Source organism: Filicampus tigris, chromosome 9, assembly GCF_054856515.1.
Source record: "Filicampus tigris isolate MCC_2025a chromosome 9, RoL_Ftig_1.0, whole genome shotgun sequence".
NCBI classification, from domain to species: domain Eukaryota; kingdom Metazoa; phylum Chordata; class Actinopteri; order Syngnathiformes; family Syngnathidae; genus Filicampus; species Filicampus tigris.
In genome coordinates this window covers 21,900,470-21,916,566 of record NC_141225.1, presented here as the reverse complement: position 1 = coordinate 21,916,566, position 16,097 = coordinate 21,900,470, and the positions used below count along the sequence as shown (strand labels likewise).

Here is a 16,097-nt window from a genome sequence, read left to right as displayed (position 1 = left end):
GGAGTACTTCAACTAAACAGGTGCAGATTTTTGTGAGTGCACCGAGACAGGCAGATCGCTCTTACAACATACTGTGTATCCTTTTTGTGACATTTTGGTTTGGTGATGTGCCATGAGATTTTTCTACACTGTAAAATATGCGACATAGCTCAGTTAATGTGGGGAATCGCTGCTGTAGAATATTCTGTTTTAGTGATGTAGTGTTTGATAAGAGTGTTTTTTTTTTTCCCCCTCCTGCAACGTCGTGTAAAACGTTTGAGGCTGACAATCGGAAATGTTAACCCTGTGCAATATATCTTCACGCAAATTCTTCCAGTATGCGGTCAAGAGGAATGAATGGAACGGAGCAAAAGCCAACTAAGAAGTGACATGAAGCTTGCGCTGTTGCTGGACACACAAAAAGAGGAGAAAGTGATTCTGTTGAGTGTATAATGTGTCTCCCAAGTCATTTAGCTCTATAAAAATGCCAAGGAGAACAGTTTGCAAACACAAACCCAACAATTAGCCAAGGCTCTTCGATTGGACAACCCACGGTGGGCTTCAGATTATTCGACTTGTTATGCTTGTTGGTACACGTCAACATGCACAGGTGTTCAACTTGGGCATGCCGCCATTTAATTTTTTTTTTTTTTATGGCAACCACCACTTTGTACGGTTACAGTATAACAACCAGAGGAACTTTGAATACTCCACAGTCCTGTCCCGAACACTATTCAAAATGTTGCCTCCTAGAACAGATACAGCCATTGTCAAAATTGCCTGTGTGGAAAATTCATGTTGAAACATGAGCATATTGATGGTTGAATCGCCTCCGAGAAAAGAGGCCGTTTGGAGTCGAAGGGCCCACAGTATGTATATTATAACCTTTTGAGTATTTTGCATAAGTAAAAAGAGTCAGGGTTCCTGAGAGAAAAATAATAACCCAGGATTGAACTGAAAAGAAATAATCGTCAACCGTTGTATTGTGATACTCTTCAAATGGAATTATTTATCGCTAAGTTTAGAGCTGTTCTAATAGATAAATCAAAAATGCCATGTGCACACTCTTTGAAAAACACATTTGCTTGCATCTCACCTCCTTCCTGCGGTCGCTGTTATCTCGCTGTAGATGCCATTTGATGACGGCATGTGGGGAGCGGGCCTGACACTCCAGGAAGGTACTGCTTCCTTCCACCCCATACTGTACCATCTCAAGAGTATTCTTATTAGCTGCGGGGCAAAAAGGAGAACAGTGTTACCATGGCAACAAAACACTCATTACCATGAGCTCCCTTCACCCAAAATCTTAGGAGTGGCAAATCAAAGCACTCGGCTTCCACAGATTACCATAAGACTGACATAATACAACCATTAGGGCCCATTATAATGAGTACCATGATCGGTTGCCACACTCCTGAGCGGATTAATAAAACAAATAGCGTCAACCAGAGCTGAAACATCAACCTGGGGATGGTCTGAAGAACAAGCACCTCACCGTTGGAGTTGAAGCCCCGACACTGGCGAATAGGGTTCCCGTACTTGACGTCCTGTCTCCGGCTACGTCTGAAGGGGTCAGACCAGTGTTGCGGAGAGAGAGAGAAAAAAAATGGCATAAAGCAACTGAAAGCCATTCAAAGCATTCAAGGGCAGACTATGATTCTGTAAATATATCAAATTCCACAACGTCTAAAACCACAAACCAGTGCCATCATGTCACACCGCAAATGAACTTTTCACCTTTAGAGTTGAAAACTGTCTTTGAACCAATTTATTTCTTCGAGATATTTTTTTAGACGGCTGCTCTCAAATTGTTTACACCACTAATCCGATGTGCTCCGGCCTACCATCAAAAAACAACAAATCACTTGTGTAATGTGTTTTTTTAAAGGGGAAAATATTACTCTAAATCTCTATGTGCGTGTTTTTTAAAAAGCGTACCATAAGGTTGTAATGATCTAAAATTAAAAACAGTTTTTGTCACATTTTCTCCAATGCACATTGGGCTGCTCGTTCTTAGTACAACAGTAATATTAATCGTGCTTCGCAAAGCATAAAGAATATACCGGTATGCCAGTAAGTATTTTTACATTGTCTGTCTACATGTATTGCTGCACCATTCGGTACCAGGAGGAAAACATACGAAAAACAAATATTTGGACGTTATTTTTGTGGGAACGTATGACATCACCCACGATTACTTTTAGATCAGGACTATACGTGAGCACCAACCCAACCCCAAAGCACACCCCCCATCGCCGAATGGTTCCAATTGGGAATGCATGAAAAATCTGTACTAGCAATAACGGGCACCTGCTGGAAAAAAAGCATAGGGAGCAAATGCTTAAAGGGTAAGAATACCGCTACATAAATAGCCCGATTTCCAATTGCATGTTAGCATTAAGCTAGCGAAGGCTTTGTACAGTAGATATTTTATATACACAAATGTTCTGAACTGGATTACTTATTCATTCATTCGCGGATTCTTTTGCCCGCATACCAAAATTTGAGGATTACTGTACTGCATTAATTCAGCTAAAAATGCATAACTCATAGCTACTTATTTTTTTAATGTCTCCTATAAAATGATGCGAATAACTGACGAGTAAGGGTTGAATCGGTCCCATCATTAATGTTCTCATCACCAGCCAGTCTGACAGACTAATGTGCAAACCACTAAGCGCACCCTGAACACACCCACAGTTTCTGGGTTTGTGCGCTTGACACTGCTGTCTTTGCGGTTAAAGGGCGATGCATAAAATACATTTTGACTCGGTGCTCACCTCTTCTGGGAAGCGGAGTAACGGGAGCACGACTTGCCGTCCCAGGCGCAGTAAGGGTCTCTGGCCAAACAGCAGTCAGCACACGCTTCTCCGTAAACATCACAGCGGTGAAGCGCTAGCTGGGTCAGCCCGACCGCAGATGACACGTACAGCTGTTGCTGTTGAGCCAAAGAGAGAGAGGAGGAAAGAAAATGTTGTTACAATGCCAAATTAGGACACACATCACAAATAGTAAAACTAACTCAAAAACTCATATCGACAGTGTACAAACTTTTGCATGGTAAGATTGAATTAATTTCTCTTACAAGTGCTTTTCCACACACCGGACGTTAAAAATATAGTCTATAATACCAGATGAGGAGACCAACTACTTTTAAATGTAAAGTTTAGATGCATCCAAATGATCTATTACACAGGTAAAACTTTGTTACATTAATAATTTCACACATTCTCAAACATTCTCAAAGTGAAGTACCTTTCGCTGAAAATGTCAGATTAAAATTCAGTCATTTGCAAAAGGTTGGACCAACTGTGAGAACCTGTGTTATGAGTGCGATAACACAGTGTGAGAAATGCCTTGATGTCGAAAAAACAAAGACAAAGCAAGCTGAACCGCACGTAAAATGTTTTTACCATGTAAATGAATTACTTCTCCACCTCACCACATCAGTTGCGCAGACACGCTTACCCTTTTAGAGGAGACCTTCATTGTTGTAATTGGCGTTGGAACCTAAAATATCAAAAAGAAAATGCATTCATGAAGCAGTTTGTCTCTCTAAAATGGAAATTGTCAATTGTCACTATGAGGGCAAGCAAGGGAGCAATGATAAAGACTAAGCTAGAGAACATGTGAAATACAAAACATGCAAAATAGTAAGAAGAAAAATGCTGACCCTGAACACCTCAACCTCCTCCAGTACGAGCTCCTCAGTCTGCAGGTCATCTCTGGGAAGAACGATGACTTTCTGAACTGTTCCTTTATCTGTGGAGCAAACAAACATAAACACACACATGCCTGTCAGTTAAACACTCAAATACTGCCGAGGGCGCCATATGGCAGCGCGACCCGACCCGACTTTGCCCCGATCGCATGGCTTTCTCGTCTTTGCTCAGTGACGTGAGACTGTCATCTCCTTACACTGTAACGTTTAGCGGGAAAATGAAGCCTTATGCTTCCAATGCTTGTCTGCATTGGTGTAATGTTTGACACTGGGTGGCGCTCCTCTAATAAGGCACGCGCAAGGTGGGCATTGCGGTGGTGAGCGAGTATACGAGAAAGTTTACTTTTGAAGCTGCTACTCAGGGGCATTGGACATCCCAAAATCCTAATGGCAATAAGATGGAATGTAAGTTGCTATTCTTTTAAATATAATAGACAACTCTGACTCTTGTCAATCACAACTCGGAGTTATTACCTTATATAAAAGCATAATTGTCCATATAACATTTGTGCTAGATATACATTGTGCAGGTGGTCATATGGGTACTGTAATCGTACATAAGTGCTTTGAAAATCTTTGCCTACTTTGTACTGACTGATTGATTGGTTTTGGCACGTTTCATGTGAAGAATGACAAAATGGCTCCCACATTCTTGAATATTTCTTCATGCAGCCTTTGATATAAAAAAAAAATAAATAAGAAAATTTGGGCACCATTGCTCTAAAATAAACTTTCGGTGGGCTCCTCCTTCTTGATAAGACATCAATAGTACTGTATGCATGATTTCTGTTGGCATTCCTGTGAGCAGGATACATAATTTATTGTTATGACTTGTGCAGGGAGTCTTCAATGGTGGGCTGAATGGTTGCGTCTGACAGCAGCTGAAAGCCAACACATTCCTCCAGCAGGCCCGGCCGGCATCACGTATAAAGCCATTAGTCTCCGCTCCTTAGTGCACAGATGAACAAAGACGCCAGTTGGAATGTGGCAGAATGCAGTAAGTGGGGGCTGCTTACTGTGCAATGGCTGTTGTCGTTATGTATGTCACCCCCACTCCTCTTTTTACCCCCTGCCTCTTCCACACCTCCCTGGTGTTAATCTGCCATTGCGCTCCAGGTAAAAATCTGCATTTTTTTTTTTTTTTTGTGACTAGAATGAGTTACAAACAACTTTAATAGGTCAAACCACCGTGGTCCACAACAGCACAAAAGGCAGCAATGCATTTATTTTAATGATTGATGATTATGGGGAATACCCCTCCGCTTTTTCACCTCACACGATTTCTCAACTCCGGGCACTTGAGCGTTTAGTGAGGGAATAAAAGAGGTGCCTCCTATTTGTGTGAATGCAAAGACAAAACAATAACAACAAAAAAAACCAGATCCCAACTCACCGGTTCCCAAGAAAAGCACTTCATAGTTGCCATCCGCAGCAGTCACCTGGTCCACTGCAATGGTGGTGAACTCATAGTCCACGTTGGTCCGCACCACTAGGGGGCGCTTGTGTACTGGGTAGACTGAATTGTACATGGCCGGGTGATTCCTCATGAAGTTGATCACTTCATCCGGATAGTCCTTGGTGGACTTCATGTTGGGGGTGAACGTACCTCCAGGGCACTACAGAGAGAACAGAATCAACAACAGTCAGCAGGCTCAGGTGAAGAAAAACACACATAAAGACCCGTCTTATAGAAATACTCAGTTTAGTTGTGCTGACACTGCATTTTGCTAACACAGTTTCTATTTGTGGTTTAGGGCAAAGAAAAATCAATGTTATGCCAGCTTGCTGTGGGATTCATGTGTGGGGTCCTTGCAGGGTTAGACCTTCTATAGGTGAGACTTACTGTGCCTGGGCGGGGGTAGGGGATCTTCCCAGTGTAGGCCACCCACTGGTAATTGGGACCTTCCTTGTGGGCAAAGGGTCCATTGAAGACCATGCGGATGTCTGCCATGGAGTAGACACATACAGCCGAGCCTTTGAAGACCGATCTGTGACAAGGATGGGACAGGAAATATTTTCAGGAAAAGTGAAAATCTAAAAATGCAGCTATTATATTCAAGCAGGAATTATAAATCAATGAGTTTGTTTTGAGCGCATGGAAAACGAACCCAGAGACAGAGAAGACTCCATATATAACAGGGTTTTTGGTGTCATGTGTTGGCTGTATGTAAACATCACCTGAAAGACAAAAGAAAGGGCAACATTACATCACTGCAAAGAGAGAAAGGGAGTGCAACATTATGCTCAACCCCAAGTGGAAGTCAACCCAAACATATTTTTTTCAAGAATATTTTCCCAGCAGGTTTACAAGTTGAAACACAGCAATCGGATTAATATTGCGTTTGTGGAATATGAGTTACGCGGCAAAATCCACCCCTTTTTTGCCATCTCAGGGGGCTGACCTGTTTTCTGAAGTTGAGTCGTAATTGGTTAATAATCTGAGCCTTGAGTAATTGTGATGTAATTTTCAGTCGACAGAGGTGACAAAATGGCCGCCCCCAGAGATGGCTAAAAAACGAGTGGATTAACTCTTATCCCACAAACGCAATAACTATGAGAATGCCTTGTTTCAACTAGTGGGCTTGCATAGAACATATTCTTGAAAAAAAAAATGTTTGGGTTGACTTTAAATATTATTTACACTGGTTCCTGTGAAACCAACTTTGTAGAAATCCCCCCTCCTAGAACAGGAACTCATCTGCAAAAGACTTTCATCTTTGTTGAAGAAACATGCCACTGAATTCTTGGCGTTGGACGAAGTGGGATTGTGTCGTCACCCTTTGAAAATCTCTAAAATCCCACAAGAAGCCGAAAGGATAGAAATAAAAGGTCAGGTGGGTCGTGTGACATTTGAACAGGAGTTTAAATGAATAATCTAGTTTTTTATGTACAGGTAGAAGTCCACCCATCCATCCTTTACTTTTGCATTTGTCCTCATTAGAGTTGCACGTTGAGCTAGAGCATGCCCCAGTTGACTTGAGGCTGGTCGGCAGTCAAAACAAATAGCAAGTGATATTCACACCTTAGGGCAGTATAGAGTCTTCAATTAACCTAACATGTCTGTTTTTTGGAATGTGGGAGGAAGCTGGAGTGCCTGGAGAAAAGGCAAACTCCACACTGGACGGTGTGAGCCAAGATCTAACTTAAAACCTTCTCGACTGCGGGAGGAGTGCAAACTATGAGTCATCCATGCTGCATGTCAAAATGCCATCAACAAAATATTTTTTTTTTAAAACAAGGTCAATAATGTAAGGGAATCACATCCAAGTGGTATGGCAAACTAAAAACCTACTTTAGATGTCCTTTCATACAGAGCTCTGAAATCTCTCAAATGCCTAATTTAGAGGAACTTCATTTAAAAGATTTTTTTTTTTTTTAAGAAAAACTGTGATATGTCTCACGTGTCTGACTTTAATAGTTATATAGGCGCAGGTGTAAGGCTACTAAAAACAGGATGGTAAATGGGCTGTCACTTGCATAGCACTTTTCTGCCTTCCGTACTCAAAGCGCTTCACAAATGCACCTCATGTTTACCTACTGAAGACACAGCATCAGGAGCAACTGGGGTTTCAGCATCTTGCTCAAGGATACTTCCACATGGTCACACTGGCCAGGAATCGAACCCACAACTTCTGGTTTGGGAGACGATCGCTCTACCACTATGCCATGCAGCCCCCATGAATGATGAGAGCTCCAAACACATGAGAAAAGGCGAAAAAGCACCTGTCCCACACGGCTATTAAAGTTAGTGGAAAAATAACAAAATAAAAACATTTAAAAGAGTCCAAATGAAATAAAAATCAAAGTATAATGAAAGATTCCAAAGTATTTTAACCCTGCTCCCAGCGTGGGAAATGAACTGTCAGCGCGCAAAGCAAACAGAATGATGCATGGAGGATGCTTGAAGACTGCCAAATCTGAACTGAAAATGTCCTGTTCTTCTCCTCATTGGGGTGTCTGTACAGTGTTGCATTCCTCCCGGGACTTGAATGTAATGTGAGTTCATTCCTGGGAAGAAAGAGCCTCAACTCAACTCAACTTTATTCATGAAGCTCTTTAAAAAAAAAAGTGAATATAAATAAACAATTTTCTAACTGCCGTTAGTTCGTCCGTTGACGAGTAACGCACGTTCAGAAGGGTTCAAGTCTGCCGTCCCATTTAGTCCTCTCTCTCCCATCGCTTTGCTGCATTCGAGCACCGCCTCCCATCCCTGGCCGTATCCCCTCAGGGGTGCATTCCTCACCGAGGAGATGCTGGCCAGCTCCATGTTCGGGCGAAGCTCCTTGCGGTTATAGCACCGTAGACAAACGGCCAAAATGCAATAGTGCAGATATTCTCTGGCCAAAAATTGTTCAAACCATGTTAGCACGAAGCAAAATGATAAATGGTTTAAGAAAAAAAAAAAAAAAAGAAAAAAAAATCAAACTGTACAAATGTGGATAAAGTTAGTGGAGCTACAGTATTATAACAGGCTGCCGAATTACAGAAATTGTGTGCTCATTATTATAACTTTTGGCAAGTAGGGAATTTTTGGAGGGATAAACAGTGGACCCCTGCATATTTGCAACTTGACATTCACAAATTCACCTATTTGCAGATATTTCTTTGAAACGCATCCTCCATTATTTGCAGGAAAAACCTCGCTTATTCACTGTGATGTAGCAAAACAAGTTCGAAAACGGTCTTGAATCCCCGGTGGCAGGTGACCAACTTAACCACTTGGCCACGGCTGTCACGTCTAATTGCCGAAACATTCAAGTCCAGAGAGTAGACTTCCAAAAACTGTGGCCAATGATCTAATGAACTTTGACAGACACTGCACAGGAGGCCATTGCATGGATGGTTACCACAATGATTCAAAGGGTAAAAATCTATTCCTGTGGCCAAACCTTCATCAAGGTCCTCATATAACGATTTGCAGAGGAAGAACCATTTACAAACAAAACAAAAATTGAGCGCCATTTGCAAGAAAACAGATGAGTCATTGTTTTGCGCGGTAACAGACGTGTCACACATTTCTAAAGTCAGAGTCACCTTTACCGTTGTTCAAAGGGCTTGGAATAATTGTCACCAATGAAAAGCACTTTTCGGGACTGCAGCTGGGTTAAGATGAAAAGCAAGAACTGGGTCATCATGATAAAGTGGACCTCAACTCTAATCAGACACCTTGAGCATGGCACTTTTCATTCTTGACATTAGTTCAAGAGCATTAGTGAGCTGGTGCATCTGTCCTCAGTCACTGCGTGCCTCTATTTTAAACCAGTGAGACACACAGGGACATACATAACCCCCCCCCCCCCTCCCATTCACCAGGGAGGCTACTATTCTCACAGTCACACACATTCCTGTTTGGTGATCTGATCTGCAGACCATCCACCCTTTTCCACACAAATTTAGGATAAAAAAAAAAAAAAACATCTTGAAAGGAAATGCAAAGGTGGTGTGGGGGTTCCTGTGTCCCATTACAGTACCCTTGATAGGTCATAAAATGGAAAGAAGGAAGAAAGCAACAATGTGGGCCAAAGATCCGGCACATGTGGCGTTAGCGTGTATGAATGTGGGACACTTTTGGCAGGTGCTGCTGTAGAAAGAGAACCAAGAGTTTGCCTTTTAGCATATCAGATGTGATCGTACTTGACTGGTGCTTGGAATTGAATATGCCTTAAATAAATCTAGTCATTTTGTCTTTTATTCTGAGCAATTTGATACTTTCTGGCCAAATGATTAACTGCATGACATAGTAGGTTTCATGCATTGGTAGTCACAAAGGCTCCTCGCAGATTTAACTTGTGGAAAAAGTATTGGTGTTATATTTGAGGTGATATGTTAACGGTCTGTTCACTTAAAAAAAAAATTTTAAGACTTGAAATTTGGTCTAAAACGATTGTTGGAAAAGAGGTAGTGCATACTCCGTGAGGGAGGGAAAATATGTGTAATTGATGATTTAGTTAGGGAAATATGAATGTGTCGATAGCAATGTTAATGGACAACGCAAATCGTGTATGTTGTACTCACGGAGTTCATCAAAATGCGTCTCCATGCCATCTGCCCCTGGCACCGAGCAGATGAGCCTGGCCTTCAGGAAGGTGCTCCACTTGTTGACCAGACAGCAGTGACCGCCATCATCATTCTGGGCAAAAAGGTGAGAACACAAAACCGTTTTTGCCATGGTTTGGCCACACACACACACATCCTATCCGCCTACTCATCTTCCTACTCTACTGAAAACAAACCACAGGTGGAGACTCCCACGCAAAACTCAACATGTTGGTTTGCATTAGGAGGAAGCTTAACGGAGGAAGGGGGTTGGGAGGATAAACACAGTCTCCTCGTATTTACACTTTTCCATCTGTGCTGGAGTGAAAAGCAAAATAAGGCTGGTATGGACTCAGCCAGCGACCATCCTTAAAAACAATACACTGCTGTGAGAGATTATTTTTAAAACAGTATTACTGCTCCATGACAGAGCAAAAATCACATCGACTTTGAAGATGTTCAATACTGCCGAGAAAATCCAAGAGGCTTGACATACGGAGTCATATTGTTGTGGTCCATGCTTTGTATCACGTTTACTAATTGCAACTTTCAAACATTGGGCAGCTGGGATGGCAAGCCCATATTTGCCGTATGTTGCGATACACCCTTTTTGCGCATCAACTCGTATGTATGCAAACTCACAAAACTACTGACACATCTCCAGATTTTCTGAACTCTAGTCTCACTTTGTATTTTCTGTATCATGCAGGTTTTATTGGGACAAAAAAAAAAAAAAGTCCAGATGAATGAAGTATGACTCCTGACTGGTCTTTACACCAAAAGTGTTGTAGGACGGGCAGACAGAGAAAGCCGTAAGGTCAAAAGGTGAGAGGGCAAAGGGCAGCCTAACAGACAGAGGGACGCATTGTAGCCAGGAAGGTTAAAGACACATGTGGATTCCAGCACATCAGTGTTGGCCAAACACCAGTTCAGCACATAAACACTTACAGAGCGGCCGACTCTTCACACTAAGGGGACTCAAGATTGTTTTCATATTGATGCTGGTTTTTCTTCATTATGTTTACAGCCCCAAACAAACACTCTGTCTCGTGTACACACCAGGCAGATGCGTCCAATGCGGGATTGGGTTACAGGACTCTGGCCCATCTCCGAGGATGTCTCCCGGAAGAAGAAATACAGCTTGTCGTCATTCCTTTCTGCACTGTCAGGGATGAGGTGCACATGGACAAAAGTGGGATCTGTGGGTAGAAGAGGCTGACATATTTCACACACTGAATGCAATTCCTGTTTATCACTTGATGAGACACTCCTAATGGATGGAAGATTTGAGGATTTAATGGCGATGTCTCGAAGAAGTACGACATTTACCATTCAACCATCTGGAGTTGTACTGATCGGTTCGCATGGCAGTCTTTGTCCCCAAAGTCCGGAAAATGGCGGAGTCTGTTCCCATGAAGTCGACATAGACTCCAGCATAGAGTTCACCGTCTGACAAGAAATAAAATCATTCAGTTTAATAAAATGTCATCAGCCACAATTGGCTGAAAACATACAGAGTAAGTATTTTACAGTCCTGTATTTCCTGAATGGGATATTCGCATCACAAACTGCTTTGCAGCTTCATTTAAACTGTATGTCCAAAATATGTATTTATTTATTTATTTATTTTTTATGAGAAATACCACAAGGCAAGTAAAGCATGCAATTATGTTCAATTTCAGTAATACGTCAATATTATAGGAAAAAAAAAACTCCTGAGCAAAGTAACACAAACGCCGATTCCATTTTTCTTTGCAATTACGTTGCACAAGTAAGGCATGCTATTCTAAATTAATGTCACAATTAAAAATATTAAGTGTGTATAATCAAGTATATAATTTGCAGCAGTTAGAGAAGTATAATCCGCAGTTTCTTTCTTTCCTTTAAAGTCAGTTTTAATGTGTGCGTGTTTTTCTTATCTTATTTCCACCTTACAAGGTAAGAATTATGAACATAAATGACCATTATTAGACCATTATTACTTGCAGAAACAGTCCCTTAAACCTCTTCAACAAGCCTCCACGCATTATTAAGGCATAAAATATAAGCGCATGCATGCGCGCGGACAGATGGGCGTGCGGTATACGGCAGCCTTGTTATGCCACGGGAATGCAAGTTGATTGTCCTCCAGCTGCTGTGTGGGCCCCGCTGGAGAGCAAGTGTGACAGCAGGAGGTGGTGCAGAGGAAACAAAGATTCTCTCCCCCTTTTCTATTCAGCGTTCTCTGCGGCATGATGTAGTTTCCCCTCCATCATTAAAATGTGGTACATCTGATCTAATGTGTAATGTGGCGTACAGCCGACGGTATTTCTCAGCTTGACAACATTGCCCCTTGTATGATGCCAACTAGTGAAAATGGGCTGCAAATCCGTCATAGATGGCATGATTTGCTCCGTGCAGGTCATTTGGCGCTAGTTCATGAAGGAAAGCAGCGCCAGCTATTTACTTCCCACAGAGAGGCTACCTGTCACTTAGGGCAAGTGTGAGGTCCGCCTATGACCTTGGACCACCTTCGTGAAAGGGGCATCCAAAATCCAATGCATCTGTGATGCTGGAAAGCTACAAGGCACCACATACTGTACAGTCATGACAATGATAACCGACGACGATAATAATAATAGCATCAGAGACACTCACTAATTAGAGCGGAAACACTGTTGAGCTTGGGGTCGTAGGAGCACTTTCCTTTCCCAGACTCCACTTTACCAGGCTCCAAATGGAAAATGTCTTCCTGCAACGGAGATGGCAATAAATTCAGCACTCTTGATCTTGTCACGGTGATTCCCTTGTGCAGGGAAAATGAGGCTCCCTCTGACTCCCGTGGGACCTTTAAAGCCTAATGGGGGATGGAGTATTAGAATAATGAGTGTGCATTCGCACCAAAAAAAATGCAATGCAGGGTGAGGGAGGAAATTCAAATCATTCTTAAAGATACTGTATTGCAGAACCGATGCGCAGCGAGCTGCTTCTCTCAGCATAACGGAGTCTATGCCAAATATTTCTCGGATTCTTGGTGCCTATGGTGGTACAGGTCTACGCTTGACACCTGTAATCCAGCACAGTGAAAACAAGACAAAGATCCAGGTTGCTTGCTGGCTGCATCTCAGCACGCCAGCACTGAAAAGCGATTGTTAGGAATTTATGAGAGGGAATAACTCAATCAGTGGCATGCAATGGCATGTCCTATGGCTGCGCCTCGAAGACCAGCAAATCATGTCAAATCCTCGTTTCGATTCCCTGTAGGGACAGAGATGTCGGTCACGGTCCATCAGTAGTGGAGGAACGACTGCAGCGCCACGTGAGACACACTTATCCCATAAACCCCTCGACATATTACGACTCAAATTTGATTAAAATCACCACTTGTGCAAACAAGAGCATGCTGGAAGCTCAATCTCAACCATGCCAAATGATGACTTTAAAAATAAAAAAAAAAAGGTCCAAAACATGTAAGGCTTCTACAAGGACACACGCTGTCATAATTTTACCACTCTGCTGTATGTATATGCTACAAGGTCCTACAAATAATATGATGAGAAAACTTTTTCACTCAATTATTTAAAATGCTCGGAGAACATGTTCAAATATGCAGCTCTTTTATTTCCTTTGTTGCACAGCCAGTTATGGCTACGGATGACTAGTGTTTGCTCTGGACTAATACAGCCTGCTGTGGGAGTGGGTAAGATGCTGACGAAACCTGCCGCCTCTATGGAAGAGACCGCAAAGCATTCCTGTTGAAGGTTGAGTGCCGTGTGGGAAGAGGAAATGATGGCTATTTGTCTTTGAAAAGCTAAATTACTCAGATTTGTTTGGGTCCCTCATGTACTGTGCAGTACGTCGCAGCTCCGATTTCAAGGTCACTATATACCGTGCGTTTTGGCCTTAGTCCTGCCGACGTCACTTGAACATTTCAGCTGGCTGAATATATTCGGCTTCAACCCAGCTCTGGTACAAATGTGACTTTTCATCAAAACACATCAGAGTGTGGATGAGAAAGAATGAGGGGATAATGAGGTTAGCAAAAGCAAGAAATACGGTTAAAACTCAGGGTGGGGAGATAGACCACAAAGTGCACAAAGAGCTCAAAAAGCATGCTTGTTCTTGGAAATTTGAACACGTGATGGCCACAAACAAAGGAATGGCACATGCGTCTTGTGATTATGATCCCAAGCAGTATGCAGGCCTGCGGTGCAAACAGGGCCGACATCACACCTTTAGTCCGAGTGTCTCATGCACAGCGCTGGGCTCAGCTGCACGGTTAGCCCTTCCTCTGGCCTGCGCCATCTGTAGATACATGGATGTCTAAAACAGGAGATAGCAACACAGTCTGGGTGTTATGCCACTCAAATGGAAAAAACGTCTGGGAACTTCTTCTTGAGAGAAATTGTTTGCAAAATCAGTTTAGAGGCTTCCTGTTTCAGCAAATGCAAAGGTACACGTGGCTGATTTGTTTTTTGCACATTTCTTTCGTTAGTTGGGCGACGTTTTGTTTGAGGTTCTCTCAAAAACCATACCTGGAGATCTGCTAACGAAGCCAAGCAGTATGTCAATAAATACGAATACATGTATAATACAAATAATTGCAATAAACACAAATATTGAAAACAACATTTTCTTATGTTGCACCTGAGCAAAGTGTACCAAGTTGCTCTAATATTTACATTTCTCACTTGTGCTGAACATTGTGCTCGCGGGAATGCTCATATGTGTACAATGTGACACATATTTCTCATCAACAGACACAACCAGGGAGTTTCCAGTGCCACTCCGTAATGGGAACTCCCACTTGCAATTACTGCACACAAGTTCTCACACGGTGGAGTTTGCCAGAGGCTCTGGATGGAGTGGCGAAGGCTGGATCGATGGGTGACCGAAAAGATGCCAGACCTTTGTTCGAAGAGGCCATATAGAAAGCGGATGCAAGAAGGAACTCATAAAAGCCACACTCGCTGCTGCATGTTCTCTTCACGGTTTCTAATCGAAATCTCAAGTGATAGTCCAGTAGTCAATTACATCGAACTTTTTATTGAAGTCCCATGGTCGTCATTGGGGAAACAAGTAGAATACTTAAAGAAGCGTGAGGTTTTAATGTGAAGGAACAGGGAGGTTATGATTCCTGGCTTGGGTTCCGAAATTCAAGTGGTGCCATTAAAGGCTGAGGCTAAACAGAGTGGCTTTAACAGCTCATTTGGGACAGCAGCTGTGTGTGAGTAAGTCTGAGGTGCCTCCTTACGGGCAGTGGACCACAAACAGGCCGAATAGTGTTGGAAAACCATTAGCTATCATACAAGTACCCTAGCAGGAGCTGGCTACAGTATAGAATCAGATGTAAGAGGAAAAAAAAGATTTTTTTATTTTTTTTGTAACTTACCTGAGATTTACGCCCTCGGTTGACAAAGGTACAGACTGGATTGTAAGCGCCTGTCCCACAGACATACAGCTGTGTCCTATTCCATGGTTCAATTAGACGGATAAAGTTAGCACACTCTTCCTGAAGAGATTAAGAACAGACCAGAATTGTGTCAAAATATTCACACAAAAAAAAAAGGCTCATACTCTTTCAGCTATGCAGAAATAAGACAAAGGTGTGTGTCATTTTAATGTTCTTCATATGATCAAGATCAAAGATAAATGTTCTCTTAATTTGTACAACGTCAGTGCTGTTGGGTTGTCTGCAACGGTACGGTCGCGAGGAGCTTCACCTTCCAATGTGTTAGAAAACTACAGTTGCCTGTTTACTTTCACACTCAGGTTGTAGCAAACGTGAGTAACATCATGCCTACTGTGATTGCGACATCTATGATCACAGTGCCCTCATTCTGGTCAGTGGAGACTTCAATCTTGCTCCTCTCTCATCTAGCTTCAAACAAGACGGAATAAAACTCTGCACCTTCTCTATGCAAAGTGCCCAAGTGAAGTGTGCAAGGTTTTATTTGATTGGAGAAGATTGTTTTGTTTATTTGTGATTGTATTATTGTTTTGTATTTTGTGCACGGCACTTTGCTACCGCTGCGGTTGTCGTGAAAGTATGAGTCGAGAATTACAACCAGTGGTGTAAAATTAGATTTGGGGGAACGGCAAACTTTTAACAAAACACATTTGGAAAAGGCTGTCTAGCCGATGGAAATAATCGAAATCTAACGACTTGTGCTGGGACTACGGGTTCTGCTGTCACGGCATACTTACATTGGCATCCTTCCCACTTACGAGGCATTCCATTTTTCTTCGTTCAGACACTGGCCAGTGAATCTATGAGCAGGAAAACAGTTAATATTTGAAAAACAGTTACGTCACTTGCACGTATGGGCGTCTCAGTCTAAATTTGTAATGGACGTCCACCAAGACTAATATTAGTCCTGCA

The 16,097-nt window shown here is 42.4% G+C and overlaps 1 protein-coding gene across 2 annotated transcripts in view; it reads right to left on the bottom strand.

Moving 5' to 3' along the window:
• Window positions 1-16,097, bottom strand: part of LOC147142541 (semaphorin-3F-like) — a 45,336-nt gene that overhangs the window by 2,577 nt on the left and 26,662 nt on the right. The window contains exons 4-18 of one of the 2 annotated variants that reach the window (XM_086040442.1): window positions 15,923-15,985; window positions 15,108-15,227; window positions 13,949-14,038; window positions 12,374-12,467; window positions 11,066-11,185; window positions 10,796-10,935; window positions 9,716-9,830; window positions 5,809-5,878; window positions 5,544-5,688; window positions 5,094-5,316; window positions 3,653-3,741; window positions 3,448-3,489; window positions 2,761-2,917; window positions 1,475-1,558; window positions 1,076-1,209 (exon numbers count right to left, since the gene is read on the bottom strand). In XM_086040442.1, coding sequence (XP_085896568.1) covers window positions 1,076-1,209; window positions 1,475-1,558; window positions 2,761-2,917; window positions 3,448-3,489; window positions 3,653-3,741; window positions 5,094-5,316; window positions 5,544-5,688; window positions 5,809-5,878; window positions 9,716-9,830; window positions 10,796-10,935; window positions 11,066-11,185; window positions 12,374-12,467; window positions 13,949-14,038; window positions 15,108-15,227; window positions 15,923-15,985 — 1,686 coding nt within the window. The remainder of the gene's footprint in view (window positions 1-1,075; window positions 1,210-1,474; window positions 1,559-2,760; window positions 2,918-3,447; window positions 3,490-3,652; window positions 3,742-5,093; window positions 5,317-5,543; window positions 5,689-5,808; window positions 5,879-9,715; window positions 9,831-10,795; window positions 10,936-11,065; window positions 11,186-12,373; window positions 12,468-13,948; window positions 14,039-15,107; window positions 15,228-15,922; window positions 15,986-16,097) is intronic. The other variant, XM_086040443.1, reaches the window with a different exon arrangement.